Source organism: Sorex fumeus, unplaced genomic scaffold (assembly GCF_029834395.1).
Source record: "Sorex fumeus unplaced genomic scaffold, SorFum_2.1 ptg000051l, whole genome shotgun sequence".
NCBI lineage: Eukaryota > Metazoa > Chordata > Mammalia > Eulipotyphla > Soricidae > Sorex > Sorex fumeus.
In genome coordinates, this window is record NW_026606108.1 from 29,773,175 (window position 1) to 29,792,072 (window position 18,898).

The 18,898-nt window shown below is 37.8% G+C and overlaps 1 protein-coding gene across 1 annotated transcript in view; it reads left to right on the forward strand.

Moving 5' to 3' along the window:
* ADAMTS19 (ADAM metallopeptidase with thrombospondin type 1 motif 19) overlaps positions 1 to 18,898 on the forward strand; it is a 248,810-nt gene that overhangs the window by 131,364 nt on the left and 98,548 nt on the right. Inside the window, exon 11 of the mRNA XM_056124756.1 lies at positions 6,973 to 7,123. Within this exon, the coding sequence (XP_055980731.1) occupies positions 6,973 to 7,123 (151 nt within the window). The remainder of the gene's footprint in view (positions 1 to 6,972; positions 7,124 to 18,898) is intronic.

Below are 18,898 nucleotides of genomic sequence, written 5' to 3' on the forward strand. Positions count from 1 at the left end.
ACAGAGAGAGAGACAGAGAGACAGAGAGAGAGAGAGAGAATGAGACTAATATCCAAGATCAAGATGAGGGTAAACAGGGGCCAAGAGGACAGGTCAATGGTTGGAAGCTTATCACAAGAGTGTGTGTGGGGTGATGGGCACAGAGATATACCTGATAAACTTTCATTATCTATATTGCAAACCCTAAGGCCCAAAAGAGAAAGAGAGAGGGAGGGAGGGATGGAAGGAAGGAGGGAAAGAGGGAGAGAGGGAAAGAGGGAGAGTTGTAAAGAAAGAGAGAGGAAGGGAAGGTGGGAGGGGGGAGGGAGAGGGGGGAAGAGAGAGAGAGAGAGAGAGGAAAAGTGCCCGCCATAGAGGCAGGTGGTAGGATATGGTGGGGGGCAGGAGGGAAACTGGGCACCATTGGTGGTGAGAAAAGTATACTGGTGAAGGGACAGGTGTTAGAACATGGCATTACTAAAATACAATCATAATCAACTTTGTAAATGTGTAGCACTATCCTCCATGTTCATGGATTTGCTTAAGCAGGCACCAGTAACATCTCACAACTAATTGGCATATTGAATACATCATGGGTAGCTTGTGTAATTATTAAATAAATGATAATTTTTTTAAAAAATACATTCAAGTATTTAATTTGTATCCTCAAAATTTTCTTTTTCTTTTTTTAATTTTTTAGTGAAAAAACCATGAGTTACAGTTGTAGACTTACAAATTTTTGTGCTTTGGTTTCAATTATACAATGATTGAGTACCCATCCGTCCACCAGTGCCCATTCTCGACCACCACAGATCCCAGTATTCCTCCCACCCTCACTCCCCCTATCCCACCTTACCTCTGTGGCAGGGCATTCCCTTTTGTTCTCTTTCTCCTTTTGGGTGCCGTGGTTTACAAAAGAGGCATTGAGTGGCAATCATGTTCATCTATAGTCTACTTTCAGCATGCATCTCCCATCCTGGAAGGATCCTCCCAGCACCCTTTATTTGGTGCTCTCTTCTCTATCTGAGCTGCCTTCTCCCCTAGCCTGTGAAGCTGGCCTCCAACCCATGAAGTGAACCTCCTGGTACTTATTTCGGCTATTCTTGGGTGTTAGTCTCCTATTTTGTTACTTTATGTTCACCAGATGAATGCAATTTTTATGTCTGTCCCTTTCACTCATTTCACTTAGCAAGATACTTTCCATGTAGTACCACTTGTATGTAAATTTCATGACTTCATCTTTTCTAACAGCTACATAGTACTCCATTGTGGAGATGTACCAAAGTTTCTTTACCCAATCATCTGTTCTCACGCACTCAGGTTTTTTCTAGATTCTGGCTATTATAAACAGTGCTGCAATGAACAAAAAAGTGCAGATGTCACTTCGACTATACATTTTTGCCTCTCTGGAATATATTCCCAGGAGTGGTATTGCTGGGTCAAATGAGAGCTCAACTTCTAATTTTTTGAGAATCGTCCATACTGTTTTCCAAAAGGGCTGAACCATTGGCTTTGCCATCAGCAATAAAGAGGGGTCCCTTTCTCGCCACATCTGCACCAACACAGGTTGCTTTTGTTCTTTTGGATGTGGGCCAGTCTCTGAGGTGTGAGATGGTATCTCATTGTTGTTTTGATCTCATCTCCTTGATGATTAATGATGTAGAGCATTTTCTCATGTGCATTTTAGCCATTCGGATTTCTTCTTTGAGAAAGTTTCTGTTCATTTTGTCACCCCATATTTTGATGGGTTTGGATGTTTTCTTCTTGTGGAGTTCAACCAGTACTTTGTATATCCTTGATATCAACCCCTTGTTGGATGTGTATTGGGTGAATATCCTTTCCCATTCTGGAGACTTTGTTGTTACTGTGTCTGGCATATCGAATACTCTCGGTATTCGATATGCCAGACACAGTAACAACAAAGTCTCCAATGGAGACGTTACTGGGCCCGCTCGAGCAAATCGACGATCAACGGGAGGGCCTTTACCTTTACCTTTATTCTGTAGTCTGTTTTTGTATTTTGGTCACTGTTTCTTTTGAGGTGCAGAAGCTTCTTAGTTTAAGGTAGTCCCATTTGTCTATCTCTGTTTGCACTTGCTTGGCCAGTGGTGTGACATCTTTGAATAATTCATTAGCTTCAATGTCATGGAGGTTTTGCCATCTTTGTCTTTAATGTACCTTATGGATTCCGGTCTGATGCTGAGGTCTTTAATCCATTTCGATCTACTTTTGTAGGCTTTAGCTATTCATGGGGGGGCTTATTGTTCCATATGAATTTCAGAGTGTTTGCTCCATTTAAATAAGAATGTCATGGGTATCGTTATAGGAATCTCATTGAATTTGTACAATGCTTTGGGAAGTATTGCCATTTTGACAATGTTAATTCACCTGATCCATGAGCAGGGGATATCTTTCCATTTCCTCATGTCCTCTTTTATTTCCTGAAGTAGCGTTTTGTAGTTTTCTTTGTACAGGTCCTTTACTTCCTTAGTTAAGCTGATTCCTAGGTACTTGATTTTCTGGGGCACAATTGTGAACTGGATTTTTTTTATATCACTTTCTTCTCTCTCACTATTTACATATAGGAAAGCCATGGACTTTTGGGTTTGATTCTATAGCCTGCAACTTTACTGTTAAAGTCTTTTGTTTCTAGGAGTTTCTTGGTAGAGGATTTAGGGTTCTCGAAATATAGTATCATATCATCTGCAAATAGTGAGAGCTTGATTTCTTCCTTTCCTACCTGTATGCCCTTAATATCTTTTTTCTTGCCTAATTGCTATTGCAAGTACTTCCAGTACTATACTGAAGAGCAGTGGAGCAAGTGGGCATCCTTGTCTCATCCTTGATCTTAGAGGGAAGGCTCTCAGTTTTTCCCCATTGAGGATGATGCTTGCTGTAGGTGGTTTTAACTATATTGAGGAAAGTCCCCTCTATACCCATTTTGGTGAGGTTTTCATCATAAACTGGTGTGGGATTTTGTCAAATGCTTTCTTTCCATCTAATGATATGATCATATGGTTTTTATCTTTTCTTTTGTTGATATGATAAATTTTATGTTGATTGGTTTCCGAATGTTAAACCATCCTTGCATCCCCGGGATGAATCCCACTTGGTCATTGCATATGATCTTTTTGGTGAGTTGTTGAATTCTATTTGCTAGTATTTTGTTAAGAATCTTTGCATTTGTGTTTATCAGGGATATTCGCCTATAGTTTTCTTTTCTTTGTTTCCTTTTTGTAATAGAGATAGATGGACTTCATAGAAACTGTTTGGGAGAGTTTCTGTTTCTTCAATTTCCTGGAAAAGCTTGAGAAGAACTAGCAATAGTTCCTCTTTAAATGTTTGGAAAAATTCGCTAATAAATCCATCTGGACCTAGGCTTTTGTTTTGGGGAAGACTTTTGATTACCATTTCAATTTCCTTGATGTTAATAGGTCTATTCAGGCACTCTAGATCTTCTTGATTCAGCCTTGGGAGATTATAGGAATCCATGAATTTATCCATTTCATCTAGGTTCTCTTGTTTTGTTGCATATAGACTTTCAAAGTAGTCTCTGATGATCTTTTGAATTTCTTTCATTTCTCTTGTGATATCACTCTTCTCATTACTGATTCAGTTTACTAGGGTTCTCTCTCTCTCTTTCTTTGTAAGTGTGGCTAGTGGTTTATCTATGTTATTTATTTTCTCGAAGAACTAGAACTTGGTTTCATTGATCTTTCAGATTGTTTTTTTGGCTTCCATGTCGTTGATTTCTGCTCTAACTTTTATGATCTCTTTCTTTCTGCCTGATTTGGGCTCCTGTTGTTGATCCTTTTTAAGATCTTGAGCTGTGAGGTCAAGATGATTATGTGGGCCCTTTCTTACTTCCTGAGAAATGCTTGCAGAGCCATAAATTTTTCCCTTAACAAGGTTTTAGCTGTATCCGATAGGTTCTGGTAGCTTGTATCTCCATTCTCATTTGTTTCCAGGTATCTTTTAATTTCTTCCTTAACTTCCTTCTGTACCCACTCATTGTTCAACATTGAGTTGTTTAATTTTCAGGTATTTGATTTGGTTCTCCGTGTCCGTGTGTGATTCAGTTCTATTCTCAGTGCATTGTGGTCTGAAAAGATTGTTGATACTATTTCTATCTTCCCAATCCTATTGAGGTATGTTTTCTGGGCTAGCACATGGTCTATTTTGGAAAATGTTCTGTGTTCACTGGAGAAGAACGTGTTTTCATTCTTATGGGGTGTAAAGCCCTGTATAGGTCTATAAGCCCTTTCTCTTCTATTTCTTCTTTAAAGCCAATGTTTCCTTGCTGAGTTTTGTTCTTGTGGATCTATCCAGAGATGATAAGGGGATGTTGAAGTCTCCGGCTCCTGTTTTGTTGCTAGCCATGTCCTCCTTAAAATCTGTTAGCAGTTAAATATTTAGCTGTTCCCTCATTAGGTGCATATATATTTAACAGTGTGATTTCTTCCTGTTGTACATATCCCTTGATAAAGAGAAAATAGCCTTCACCATCTCTTCTAATCTTTTTCAACCTGAAATTGATGTTGTCGGATACTAGTGTGGCCACCACAGCTTTTTTGAGGGAGCTGTTTGCTTGCAGGATTGTTTTCCATCCTTTAACTTTGAGTCTGTGTTTGCTCTGACTGTTCAGATGAGTTTCTTGTAGGCAGAAGATTGTTAGGTTCTGTCTCTGAATCTATTTTGCCACTCTGTGTCTCTTAATTGGTGAATTTAGACCACAGAAAAATCAACCACTTTTTCATTGCATTGTTTCCCTGAGCTTCTTTTGAAAGGGATTATTGTTATGGGGTTTTGTGTCATCTTTCTGTAAGGGTCTGTTGTGCTTGAAGGGTTTGTCTTGTCTTATAGTAGCCCCTTTAGCCCTTGTTTTAGGTTTGGTTTTGAGTCTATGAAGTTCCTGAGCTGCTGTTTTTCTAGAAAATAGTGTACTGTTCCTTCGAGTTTGAGTGAGAGTTTAGCCGGATAGATTATTCTTGGTGAAGCATTCATTTCTGTGAGTTTTTTCACCATTGCCTTCGGGCTTGAAGAGTTTCCTCTGATAGGTCTGTTGTGAATCTAAGGGGTGCTCCTTTGTATGTGATTTCTTTCTTTGACCTTGCTGCTTGCAGTATTGTGTCTCTATCCATGGCATCAATCATTCTAACTATGATATGCCTTGGAGTGTTTTTGTTAGGGTCTCTCTTAGCTGACACCCTTCAGGCTCCTTGAATCTGAATGGCTGCATTGTCCAGCTCGGGGAATTTTTCAGCAATGATTTGTTTAACCATGGCTTTTTCATTGCATTGTTTCCCTGAGCTTCTGGCACTCCAGTGATTCTAATATTGTTCCTCTTTGAATCATCTCCTAGGACTCTGATTTGCTCTAGAGCTATTTTGAGGTCTCTTGCCATTGTTTATTGTTGTCTGTTGGCGTGGTCCAGCTGATCTTCCAGCTCACTGATTCTGTCCTCAACTGTGGTCATTCTAGTGTTGAGAGCACAGACTGAGTTTTTTATTTCTTTTACAGAATATTTTATTTGTGGCATTTCTGCTCTTATTTCTTCCCGTAATTTCTCAATTGTTTCTGTCATGTTACTGGATATCTGACTGTTTCATTGAGTTCACTGAACATCTTCATGATTTCATATGTGAATTCTTTCTCAGAGAGGTCCTTGAGGTGAGTAGCAACTACTGAGAGTTCAAGATTCTTTCCATCTTCATCCCCACTTGGTGGGGAATTGCGTTGTGTCTTCATGTTGGTGTGTAGGTATGGGAACTGAGATATTACATTAGATTTCTTGGTATGAGTAAACTACCTGCTGGCTCGGAATTTGGCCATGCCCCCTTCAGCAAAAGCCACACCCACTTCTGAAGAGGCCACGCCCCCACAGGAACCTGGTGTGTGGGGGGGGGTACTAGCTGGGAGGGGAAGAAGACTTACACAGCTTTGGGGATGAAGAGGAAGAGGCTCAGGGCTGCTTTTGTCTGGAGTCCTAGAGGACACCTGGGGTGCTTGCATGGAGAAAGCCATGTCCTGTGTTTGAATACTTGTGGGTTAACTCACCTGGGAGGGGACGAAGACCAGCACAGCGTTGGGGACAAAGAGGAAGAGACATTCTCAAAATTTTCTAGTGAAAATATTCTCTTTGCTCATCCATCATTTCACCAGGTATTACAAAGAATTCTTTTAATGAAGCCTCTGCCTTTTCATTGTTATACTTCTAAACTCTAAATATTTCCATCTGGTTGTAAAAAAGTGAAAAATCTTAGTTATTTTAATTTTAAAGTCCTTGTCCTTTATTCCTTTGGTAATATGTGTAGCTGAAGTACAAGATGATACATAGTGAAAGAGGGATGCTTAAAGTATCTCAAAGTCTAAGTAAAATATGGAAGCCAGAGAGATAGAGTATAGCAGGTAGAATGCTTGCCTTGCATGTGGCCAAATAAAATATGCAAGCCAGACAGATAGAGTATAGCAGGTAGAATGCCTTCCTTGCATGTGGCCAACTGGAGCACCTCCAAGAGTGATTCCTGGGCAGAGAGCCAGGAGCAAGCCCTGAGCACTGCCAGGTGTGGCAGGAGGAAGGAAGGGAGGGAGGGAGAGTGGGAGGAAAAACTGACTAGATAAAATTACAAGACAAAAGTTCTGGAGAGATAAAATATTTGATATGATATTCAATATGTAATAGAATATGCAATAGAAGAGTTTATAAATAACAGTAAGAACATTTTGGGAAGGGAACTCCTGGTGGTACTCTGGGGTTATTCCTGGCTCTGTGCTCAGGAGTGACCCTTTTCCATGCTCAGAGTACCAAATGCAGGACTGGGAGTTCAAACCAGGGTCACAGATTTTATGGCCACATTCAAGACAAGTACTTAGACCTTGGACTATATCTTTGGTTCCAGAACATTTTCATTATTCTAAGAATGTTTCCTGTTGCTATGCTGACAACAACTTTGACATTGAATTCAAAATTTAAGGTTGTCCGCCTATTGCCAGGTCCAAGGCCAGTAACTGCTTGCTACAGACAAATCCTCAGAGTGTCAATTCTGTGATGGTCCCCTCCAAGTTGCCAGGGATGACCTACACCGCCGATGAGCAATGTCAGATTCTCTTTGGGCCACTGGCTTCCTTTTGCCAAGAGATGCAGGTAAGGTTTGTGTCTGGGGTGAATTTGTAGATGATCACATTCATTGTTGAGAATTATTGATTGGAGGAAGGCAAGTTGGCTGTATTTTACAATCTGTGATGCAGTAACAGCTCAATGGTAGCAAAAGGGAGTTTCTAAGAATTCTTTACTCCTGCTACTTTGACTGTAAATCAAATTTAGAAATGACTCAAGAATATCTACTTGCAAATAGTACTGGAGTTAGGAAAGTACTGGTATATGCCAATTCACTATTTTCTTTTAGATTTCTTTATTAGATGGTAGGTTAACTGGGTAAAAATGTATTAAAAATGATGTATGACATGAAGCTGTAAAAAAAGATACTATTTTTCAATCCTGGATACAAAATTAAAAATAATTTTTAGGCCTGGGTATGTGGCTCAGTGGTTGAACACATAGCTTCCATTTGCAAGGTCCTGGGTTCAAATCCTGGAAGTGCAAATATTACAACTTATAGAAACAAAACGTAAAGCATATTTTTCTAAATAATTGAACAAGGGAAAAGACATAAATGTTGGAAATTTAAAAGCAGTGTATATATTATACTAAGTATATACTATACTAAGATATATTAGTATCCAATTTGTCATTGATTATTCAGAGATCACTTATATCCCTCTGGAGACTAAAGTCTGAAGATTGAACAAAATGGTATTCTGAGTATAAGAATTTTAATTCTACTTACCATTCCATTTTTTTAATTCTCTCTCTTGCTTCATTCTATTTGCCCATCTTCTCCCACTCTCTCCTCTTTTTCCCTTCTCTCTGCCTCTCCAATATACCGATAGACTGAATTGGTACCTTTATTTTGCTTTCCTAAACTTCTGTGATTATTCTGTCAAAGGAATTTGATTTTTTTTGGCTTTTTGGGTCACACATGGCAATGCACAGGGGTTACTCCTGGCTCATGCACTCAGGAATTACTCCTGGCGGTGCTCTGGGGACCATTTGGGATGCTGGAAATCAAACCCGGGTTGGCTGCATGCAAGGCAAATGCCCTACCTGCTGTGCTATCACTCCATCCCCAGGAATTTGATTTTGTTAATGGTAAGATTATCTTTGAATACCTGAGACATAATTGAGAACCACTCTAAGGAAAAGTGTAAATAGTATAGTGATACAATTTATCTCTGTAGTGTTTTGTTGTTGTTTGTTTTTAAACCTACCAAACAGTGCTCAAGAGGTCTTGGGGCCCTATATCAGAACTGCTCTGGGGCCCCTGGGATTGCCCTTGGCAATGTTCCAGGGACTATGTGGGGTCATAAATCCAGTCTGATCAGGAGCATGCTAGGCATGAGCCCTAACCATTGTACAACTCGTGCAATGAGTTCATATGAATTCGTGCAATATGTAGTTCATATCAAAGAAATTCATTTGCTTCACTGCCTTGCTGTTATTTTCTTCCTACCAGTTTCTCTCACTAGTGAAAAACTCCATGAGAGCAGAAAATTATTTCTCCAGTCTGTAGAACAGTATACTGACAGAAAGAGAGGTCAGTGAGTTTTATTTGTCTTATAATTAATGGGCTGGAGCAATAGCACAGCGGGTAGGGCCTTTGCCTTGCACACGGCTGACCTGGGTTTGGTTCCTCTGGCCCTATTGGAGACGCCGGCAAGCTAGGAGAGTATCCTGCCCACACGGCAAAGCCTGGCAGCCTGGCAAGCTACCCGTGGCATAGTCAATATGCCAAAACAGTAACAACAAGTCTCACAATGGAGACGTTACTGGTGCCCGCTCGAGCAAATCAATGAACAATGGGAGGACAGTGCTACAGTGCTATGATTAAAATAAATGAATGCATGAGGTAGGAGGAGCTACCCTTAATATGCCTTGTGAAAAATTGTGTAGGCAGTATTAGGCAGCTGGGCAGAGCATAGTTCAAAAGTAGCTGGTGACTAGGATGTAACTCCTGCGATTTATAAATGGCCAAGTCAGCATCAGAGATGAGAGCTTTGCCAACAGATGCGCTGGCTCTCTTCCCATCTGTATCCTGTGCCTGTCACTCATCTCACTAGGTAATTTTTGTATTCACACCATTCACATCTCCAAGCCTTTGGACAATCAAAAATTGGGCTACACAGTCGTGACGGGGGGAACTGAAACCTCATGGGAAGGGGGGCATTCTGGGCTCATCCTTCACGCCCTACGGAGGTCACGAGTTGCCCCCCACGAGCGGCTCTCTGACACGGCCATGGCTCTAGAGCCACAGAAACCACTCTCATAATTATCTGACTCTCGGCAGAAATACTTCCAGGCTAATAAGTAAAATATCAGAAATCCAAAATCACGTGGCCGCTATTGCGGCCATTTGATTCTTGTAACCAGCTATAGAAACAAATTATTTCAGAATGTCTTTTCAACAGGTCTGATTTGGGGGTGTAAACTCTACATAATAATAATGCATCTTTTGTCGAAACAATGAATCTAATCAAAGTAGATAGAGTGTTAACTAGAATTCATCTGCCTCACAGGCACTGGGAGGGTTGGGAGGGAGGTATATTGGGGTTCTTCTTGGTGAAAAATAAGTACGGGTGAAGGGAAATGTGTTTGATGATTGCATGACCGAGACTTAAACCTGAAAGCTTTGTAACTTTTCCCACAGTGATTCAATTAATTAATAAATTAAAAATAAATTGGGCTACAGTCTTTCTTAAATCTTCATGGTAAAGCGAGTACTGAAGGTACATAGGGTTGGTTTCATGGGTAGACACTTCACCTGCTGAAATTGGTATTGCTTTGGAAACCAATGAGCTATGATTGCTGTAATAGCATTATGTACAAGATAATTTTAGTTCGTCTATTTGGAAAAATTGATAGTACTAATAAATGGAAAGTTGTTAGGTTGTGTTTTTTAAAATAAGATCACATCCAACAGTGCTGGTGGGAGGGATCAAATTCAGGGCTGCTCACATGCTAAGCTTGTCCTTTACCACTTGAGCTATCCTATCTCCTCAGCCCCTCCAATTTTTGTGTTTTTTCCCAATTTTTATGTTTTATAAGGTATCCTAAGTCTTAGAAAAACTCAACCACAAATATCTATTAAATGTTCAATTACTTTTATAAGCAGTTTTTAATGCTTTTAGAAATTGTTTTCAATGATACTTTACGTTGTTATTAGTTAAATGTTGCTAGTAATAATTTTCTTAACCTCTAAAATATGTGCCTGATAGTTTGTGATTTGATTTAACTGAATTCTTAATACTACCTGGAGTAAACATTTGATTCTTAGAGTGGTTATAATCGCTAGTTATTATTCAGCACCACATCTTAAATAAACTTCACGAGACCTTTTGTCTATTATTGTAGAACTTTAGTAACACAATTATGTTTTTACATTTATCAAGAGGGAAGAGTTAGTTGAAAATCTAAAGCAGAGGGTGAATTATCATGCTATGATATATTGCCTCAAGTTTTTTTTACAAAACATACGCAGCTTCTTTACATATTATTTTCTGTTTTTTAATGTAATGTGTTTTTTTAATTGAATCATCATGAGATACACAGTTACAAAGTTGTTCATGATTGGGTTTCAGTCATGCAATGTTCCATCACCCATCCTGTCACGAGTATACATTTCCCATCTCCAGTGCCCCCAGTTTCCCTCCCGCCAATACTCCTACGTATTATTTTCTATAAGGAAAAATATTTGAATCAGATCCATTTTTTTAAACCAAATTTGTTTTTACTGACCCCTTTTTAGAGTTAAGAAATATTTCATTTGGGGACCAGTTCAGCAGTTAAGGTGCTTGCTTGCCTTGCATGTGCCTGATTCAGGTTTGATCCCTGGCATCCCAATATGGTTCTCCAAGCATATCTAGGAATAATGCCTGAGCATAGAGCAGGAGTAAGACCCGAGCACAGCCAGGTGTTTCCCAAACACCTAAAAGAAAAGAAAGAACTAGGTCAGTTGGTTACCATACAGACAATACATGCCTGATCCATGTTTGATCCCTAGCACCCCATATGATCTCCATACCCCACCAGAAATGATCCCTGAAAACAGAGCCACGAGTAACCTTTGAACACTGTTGGGTGTGACCCTCTCTTTGCCTAGAGATCCCTGCTGAGAGAGTCCTGAAGGGTCTCTCAGTGTGCCTCTTACTTATTGTGTAAGAATCAAGTCTTACTTTGTACATCACCCTCTCATGCAGGAGGTAGGACTGTATTACCTTTCAGTCTCTTAGATCTAAATGGAAGAGTTTCTGTAATTCCAAGCTAGAATGCTGCTAGATCCCACTCCTGAAAACCATCATTCCGATTCCAAAGTAGGGCAGCATGCAAAGTGTAGGAAGAAGATGGAGAGGGATAAGCTATTAAAAGATGATTCAAAAGTTTAGTTATTGATTTGACAAACACAGACTGTGAGTTTCAGTTATGTTCCAGGCTCTGTTCTATGGGCCAGGAAAGCAATAGCATTCAAAGCCCCACCTACTTTGAGGTTTTAGTTGGGGGAAATACACAATAAGCAAATAGATGCATAATATGTTAGGCCATGCCAAGTTTTGGGGAAATAAAAACTCAGGTAAAAAGAGTTGGAGTAATGGTCAAAAACTGAAAGGTGGGGAAAGTGCTAATTTATAAAGATGAATCTGGGAAAACCTTTGAGAGAAGGTGACATTTATTTAGAGCTCTGGAACAAAGTGAGAGCAAGTCCTTAATTTATGTGGGGAAACACAGCATGAGGTAATAGAAAGAAAAATGCCCTGCAGGGGGATTTGGCTCTTTATTTTGAATTCAAGATGCTTGTGAGACATCCAGGTAGAGGTGATATTAGGTCCAGGCATAATCTAAAAATCTTTTATCCAAAAGTCATCCTCACCTTCAAGTATGGTTCCCACAAAATAAACAAAAATGTTACCCTCAATTAAATTATTTTAAGGAGAGAACAATTAATAATAGCATAAAGAAATGAATTAAAGAGAAAAAAAGTTCCAAGATTGAATACTTGATCTCTGCAAAATGTAGAAATTAGGAAGATAAGAAGAGAGCAGCCATAAAACTCTACAACAGTCTTGGTAAAAATAGAACGAGGAGAAAGTAAGATCAGAGAACCTAAGGAGAGAGGTGTTTGAAAATGGAAATAATTAGCTGTTTCAAAAGACAAGGGGAATATAATGAAGTCTAAACATAAGCAATTGATGGAGTTTTCCCATAGGGTTTTGAACACTCTTATTTTGAAGTACCCTGGAAATCCCTGCATACATAAGTATCAGGAGGCATACCTCCAAATTATGAAGGGAAATTTTTATACAGGAGTAGCTAATGGAAGCTCAGCTTGTTAAGGCCTGCACATATGTTGCCACATCTAACCATCTTTCACTTAGGTTTCTGCTAGAAGATAAGCTCCAGAACATCACAAGAGTTAGTGGTCAGTTCTTTTCATCACTGTACTCTTAAAGGTGTCAAGTACTTGTTGAATGACAAGTAAATCAGTTCAATTATAATTCTAAATTTTCATCTCATGTAAATGATTCTCTGACATGTCTTCTGTGAATATAACATAAAGCTGTCTAGAATATTCACTAATGATAGAAATCTAGCCTAGAAAGCCAGAGAGCTTGTTCCATAGCTTTTTAATGACTTAACATTCTTAATTAACACAAATCCCATTTCCAATAAGTTATAAATACTAAGCTGCATGGAGTAAGTATTTCTTAGCAAATTTTCAACATGTGTGTTTCTGGTAAAATGTTGTTTTGGCGGGTTTTCCTTTTTTTCTTTTTCTTGAGGAGGGGTGAGAGGGGCGGACAAAATGCACACCCCCTGTATTGCCCTCAGGGGACCACAGATGGTGATAGGAATGGAACCAGGATTTTTCACATGCAAAACAAAAGCCTTAACCTCTGTACTATCTCTCTGACACTGGCAGAATCTTAACAGTGCTGTACCTCTGAATCTGACAGTCTAGTATTTGAATTAGATACTTGTAAATAGATAAATATTAAAGACTATAGTATTACATATGCTGATCTAATTAATGACCCAAATTTACCCTTAGGATAGCCACATGCACCTGCAAAATGTTTAAAGCCATAGCTATAGGGGTGTTTATGACACATCTTGACTTTCAGCAATAATAGCTCGCTCTTAGCATTACTTTGCACATGGCTAACCCCTTGGATGACTTGCTTCTGAGTACCGAACCGTGTGGTGTCCAGAGTGAGCCAGCTGCTTCCTCATCCAGTCATTGTTACAGCTGCCTGAAATATGACTACAGAGATGTCTCTCTGGGAACATTAAGAAGTAGCTACACAAAAGTTATTGAATAAGAAGTAAATATGCTAAAAAATAAAAAACCTCCAGGAGAACTATGAATTGCATAGGCTTTATATTGTGTTAAATACTTTCCCTATTATTGAATTATATGGCAACTTTAAAGAGTAACATGGAAAATTCCAGTTTGACACTATTCTTATATCTACATGATATATCAAACATACGAGAATTTTCAAACCTCTTATTTGATGCTTTGAACTAGCAGGCATTGAAATGAAGTCGTTTATGAAGAATGTTAGAGGGCTGAGTCTCTAAGTGTTGGCATTGTGAAATTCCAAAGGCAGTAGGAATTTGGATTTAGAAAGGTTTAACATGAAATAGTCCTTGCTGGCTAGTCGTGGCTTGGAAATGTAAAATAGCATGATCAATAAATTATGCTGTCAAGATTGGTAAAGTCATAAATTTTAAAGTTCCCCCTTCATGTAATAGCACTAAAATTGTGAAGCTAAAACTACCAGCAAATGTTTTGACTTGGAAGATAAAGCTTTATCTCATCTTTTGAGCATTAATTCCATAGAGTACAGGAGCATGTTCATTCAATGATGGCTTATTTAACTGGATAATATAGCTCTTTAATTTCTATTCTTAGCACTGTAGCACTGTCCTCTTTGTTTATCTATTTGCTCGAGCGGGCACCAGTAACACCTTCATTGTGAGACTTGTTAATGTTTTTGGCATATTGAATACGGCACAAGGAGCTTGCCAGGCTCTGCATTGCAGGTGGGATACCCTTGGTAGCTTGCTGGGCTCTCTGAGAGGGATGGAGGAATCGAACCCGGGTCAGCTGGATGCAAGGCAAATGCCCTACTCTCTGTGCTATCGCTCCAGCTAATTGTTCCATAGTTTCTCCTTGATTTGGATTTTATTTTTTAAGTCATCTTCTTTGTAAATCACCTATTTACATGTTCACTTATTTTTTTATTTTGCTTGCTGAGTTGTAGAAATTCTTTCTTCAGAGGAAAATCCAATTTTATTTAAAATGTATGTTTAGCACAGCAGGTAGGGCATTTGCCTTGCACGCGGACAACATAGTTGACACTAGTTCAATTCCTCTTCCCCTCTCGGAGAACCTGGCAAGCTACCAAGAGTATCTCGCCCATAGAGCGAAGCCTGGCAAGCTCCCCGTGTCATATTCGATATGCCAAACACAGAAACAAGTCTCACAATGTTACTGGGCCCACTCAAGTAAATCAATGAACAATGGGAGGACAGTAACAGTGACAGTATGTTTGTAAGTTTTTACTCCAGTTTTGTCTTTTAATTCTGAAATGGTCAAATTCCTAAAAATTGTCATTAAAATTATTCTTTTCAAAACTATTTTCCTCATATGTATTTGTGGAAATAAGCTCTTCTAAAACATACTACTATTCTTTCAGCCTAAATATTTCTTTAGAGGGGCTGGAATGAGAGTATAGTGGGTGGGATGTTTTCTTTGCACGCGGCTGACCCGAGTTTGATCCCCAGCATCCCCTATGGTTCCCCAAGCACCACCAGGCGCAATTCCTGAGTGCAGAACTAGGAGTAATCCCTGAGCATCGCTGGGTGTGACCCAAAAAGCAATAAATAAATAATAAATAAATAAATATTTCTTTAGTGCCAGAGACATTTTGGGTTTTGGTTTTAATTAATGAAGGAAATTTTTCAAAGAGAGTGTTTTACTACTCATATCTACATTTATACCACTGTAACAAGATGAAATCTATATGATGCCAATTTTTTAAAAAATGACTAGCTTCCCAGTTTACTATAAACTGATAAATGATATAAACTGAAACATGATTAATGTTGGTATTGTTCTCTGTGTACTTGAAAGTTGGTGTTCTTTATAGTTTATTCTTCTTCGCTAGATCTTAGATGAAACAAATCAACATGACTTCAAATATCTATTATTTTTCATTTAACTGATAGGCAGGCATTAAAATACCCAATTCTACTCTTGCTTATTTGCTTTTGTGTTTTATCTTCTGGTCTAGTTTTTTCCTTTTTCCTTTTTTTTATTGTATCTTTAAAAATATTTTTTCTGGCATTAAAACTACTATCAAAGTCAATATTTTCCATACTTATGTATTCAACCCATCCAGATATAAATACATTCATATTAATACTGGTAGTCTACTTAAAAAAAACAATTTTCTAAACTTACGTTTTCTTTTTATTCTGATTTTTCTTTTTTGGTCCTTTGTATTTTTCTGTTTAAACCTAATATACTTTTATTTTGGTGTTGTTGTTAGCTAGTTTAACATGTTTACATTCATTTAAGTTCATGGTCTTTATTATTTTTTATGTAAACCTATTTTGTGTTTATAGATAACATTTTATGCTTTAGTTTTTATTTCTCTCCCACCAATTCCTTGTTGAAGTATCCAAATTTTACTCAGCACTCAAACATCATATGTTCTTGCTAAATTGTATCTCTCATCTGGTATATAAAATAAAAAATGAGGGAGCAAATAATGAAAACAAATCCTTAAACTTTGACCACAGAACTGAGATTTATTAGGACTGCAGAGAAATGGCTAACGGGTTCACTGTCTGTGTACTTGTTGGTGGTAACATGGTATGGTAACATGTAACCCTAAAACATTGTCACCTTATTAAAAATATTTCAATGTAAACCAATGTCACCTCATTAAAATATTTCAAAAATAAAATTCATACTGTCTTTATGCATTTTTATACAGTAATAATTTTTTTGACAGATAGAAATCCACTGGGAAATCATTTAATCAGTTCACCTCTTACTAGATATCTAGGTTAGTGACCACTATTAAAAAGGCTTCTTACATGTTTTGTGTAAACATGTATGTTCACTCTGCAGTATTAGTACATGAACACCTTAGATATTGCTTTCTTGTGAATTGTGAACTCCCTGTTTCTATAAAAAAAAAAAAAGTTCAGCTGCAACATAGGCTTCTGTCCAAGTCTTCTTTGGCAGCATACACATGTCGTGACAGTGCTGAAGAATTACAATAGAGACCAGATGGCCCACAAGCCAAGAACATGTATGATTTGGCTTTTCATGGAAAAATTTGCTGACACTGAGGTAGATGGCCCAGATTCTGTTTTATTCTTCCAAATATTATTTTGTTTTTTGTTTTGTTTTGTTTTCACGGACAATTACATTTGTTAAATTCACATTGTAATTACCTCTGGTAAGGCAGCAGCTTCTATCTTTGTTCACTATCCAGAATTACAAAAAGTTCCTTTTTTGAATTCTGTCAATAGTTCATGGTGGTTAACTGCAGAAGGATTTGTCTACTGCAAATCCTACTTTGCCGTTCCAAAGGGGGAATCTTTCATAATAGAAAATTCTGCATCGCTTTTCTATCGAACGTTTGCTTAGAAATAATTTAAATAGCTATATCCCATTTTTATTATGTTCTTTGGAGTTTCATTAATTAAACATGCAGCTTTCCTTTCTCTACTTTTTATTTCTTGCTCTTAAACTCATTGTAGCATTTCCTTAGGTGTTCTACTTAGGAGTTCTTTAAAGATTTCTGCTTTGATTGTTAGTTAGACCTAAGTTACATTTTTTTCTGCCAATGTCTATTTACTTAGCTTCTGCCTCATACTTTTACATATTGAATTTTGTGAAGTGGGGGAAATGAAAGCAAAGACATCAAAGTAACTTATTGGCATTAGTCAAATATTCTCCATTAAGCGAATAAAGATTTTGAGATCAAATGAGCCTGAGTCCTAGTTACCTGCAAAGTAAATTAAAAATACTGGTCATAGGGGCTGGAGCCATAGCACAGCAGGTAGGACATTTGCCTTGCACGCAGCCAACCCAGGTTCGATTCCAAGCATCCCATATGGTCCCCTGAGCACCACCAGGAATAATTCCTGAGTGCAGAGCCAGGAGTAACCCCAGTGCATTGCCGGGTGTGACCCAAAAAGCAAAAAAAAAAATACTGGTCATAATTCTATTATTTTAGTGGCCAGAGAGATCATACAAGGGGTTAAGACACTTGCCTTGCATGCAACCAGCCTGGTCGAACTCCTGGCACTGCATGGTCCCCTGAGTACCATCATATGTACTCATATGTACAGTTCAAAAATCAAAGGAAGTGAAGTTCATGCACAATTCAATCAGCTAATCAGTGGCTGAATAAATAGCAGTACTACTACATTTTAAAAAATCAAAGGAAAATAAAGTCAATTATTGTAGGTTTATAGCATCAATCTTAGATTAATTCTCATTTTATCACCCTTTCACATAATTATACTATCATTTCCTATGTCAGATTCTTTCTTGAAGTATGGTCATTTAGAAACTTCCTTTGGGGAAAAGAGCTGTGGGTAGCAGACTCCTTTTGTTTTCTTGGAAATCTTTCTTCTGGTTCTGCAATAAAATGTTAGTTCAGTTCAAAAATTAGATTGACCTTTTTTCTGTTCTTTATACTTTGTTTATATTTCATAATCACTTAGGTTATAGTTGGGTTACCATCTTTATTAATTACTGCCTCTTAAAAGCTGCTTTCAGTGTTTCATTATTTTGATAATATTTGCTGTAGACATTTTTAGATGATATTCCTTCCATGACAAGTTTACAAAGTTTTAATTTTCTTTTATGCGTGAATAATAAATTGTATGACTGCTTTGAATCCATAAATATTATATTCAGATATTCTAGAGTTACTGATGTGCTTAGTCGCATTAATCAAATCTTTAAGGTGCTAATCCTGTACTTCAAGGAAACACCAACTTGGTAATGGTACATTGCGGGCTGATTTGAGTAGTATATAATATGCTGAGTGCTGCACCTTCTTTTTCTCTAGGGAGTTTATGTAAATTGAGAGTCACTGTTTCTTGAAATTTTTTTGCATTTTTGGACCAGATATATTCTTTGGGGAAAGATTATTAATCAGTTTCAACTGATTATTATGACCTGATTGCTGAATTATTTTCCCTTGTTCTTTCTTCCTTGATCTGTTATGTTTCACTGTGTAGCTAGTACATTTTTTAAAAAAAAAACTATTTTGTTTTCTCTAAGTAGTCACTTTCATTAGTGTAAATTTCACAAAGTCTTCCTATTTTGTTTAGCTTTTACATTATTTGTAGTTACGCCCTCTTTACAATTTTTAATTTTTCCCTCTCTTTTTAAAATTTTCAGTTTATGAGTGGTTATGAAGAACTAGTTTTGTGGTTTTTATTATTTTTAAAGTGTTTTACACGTTAATCTTTTTGCCTTACCCTCCTTTCTCTGTCTTTTCTCTTCTCTCTCCTGCTATTCCTCTCATCCTTGTTTCTCTCTTCTGTCCCCTTAATATTGAAATGTTCTGTGATGAAAAATATTGGTTTTGCAAATATTTTTCCATTTTGAGGTATGTGTATAATCAAATGCTATTAAATTGCTTTTGTTTTCATGGTGCTGGGGATGGATCCCAGAGCCTCACACACAGGGCAAGTGCTCTCTACCACTGTGCCACATCCCCTATCCCTAATATTTGACTTTGAAAGATCCTTTGCGAAGGTGCAAAA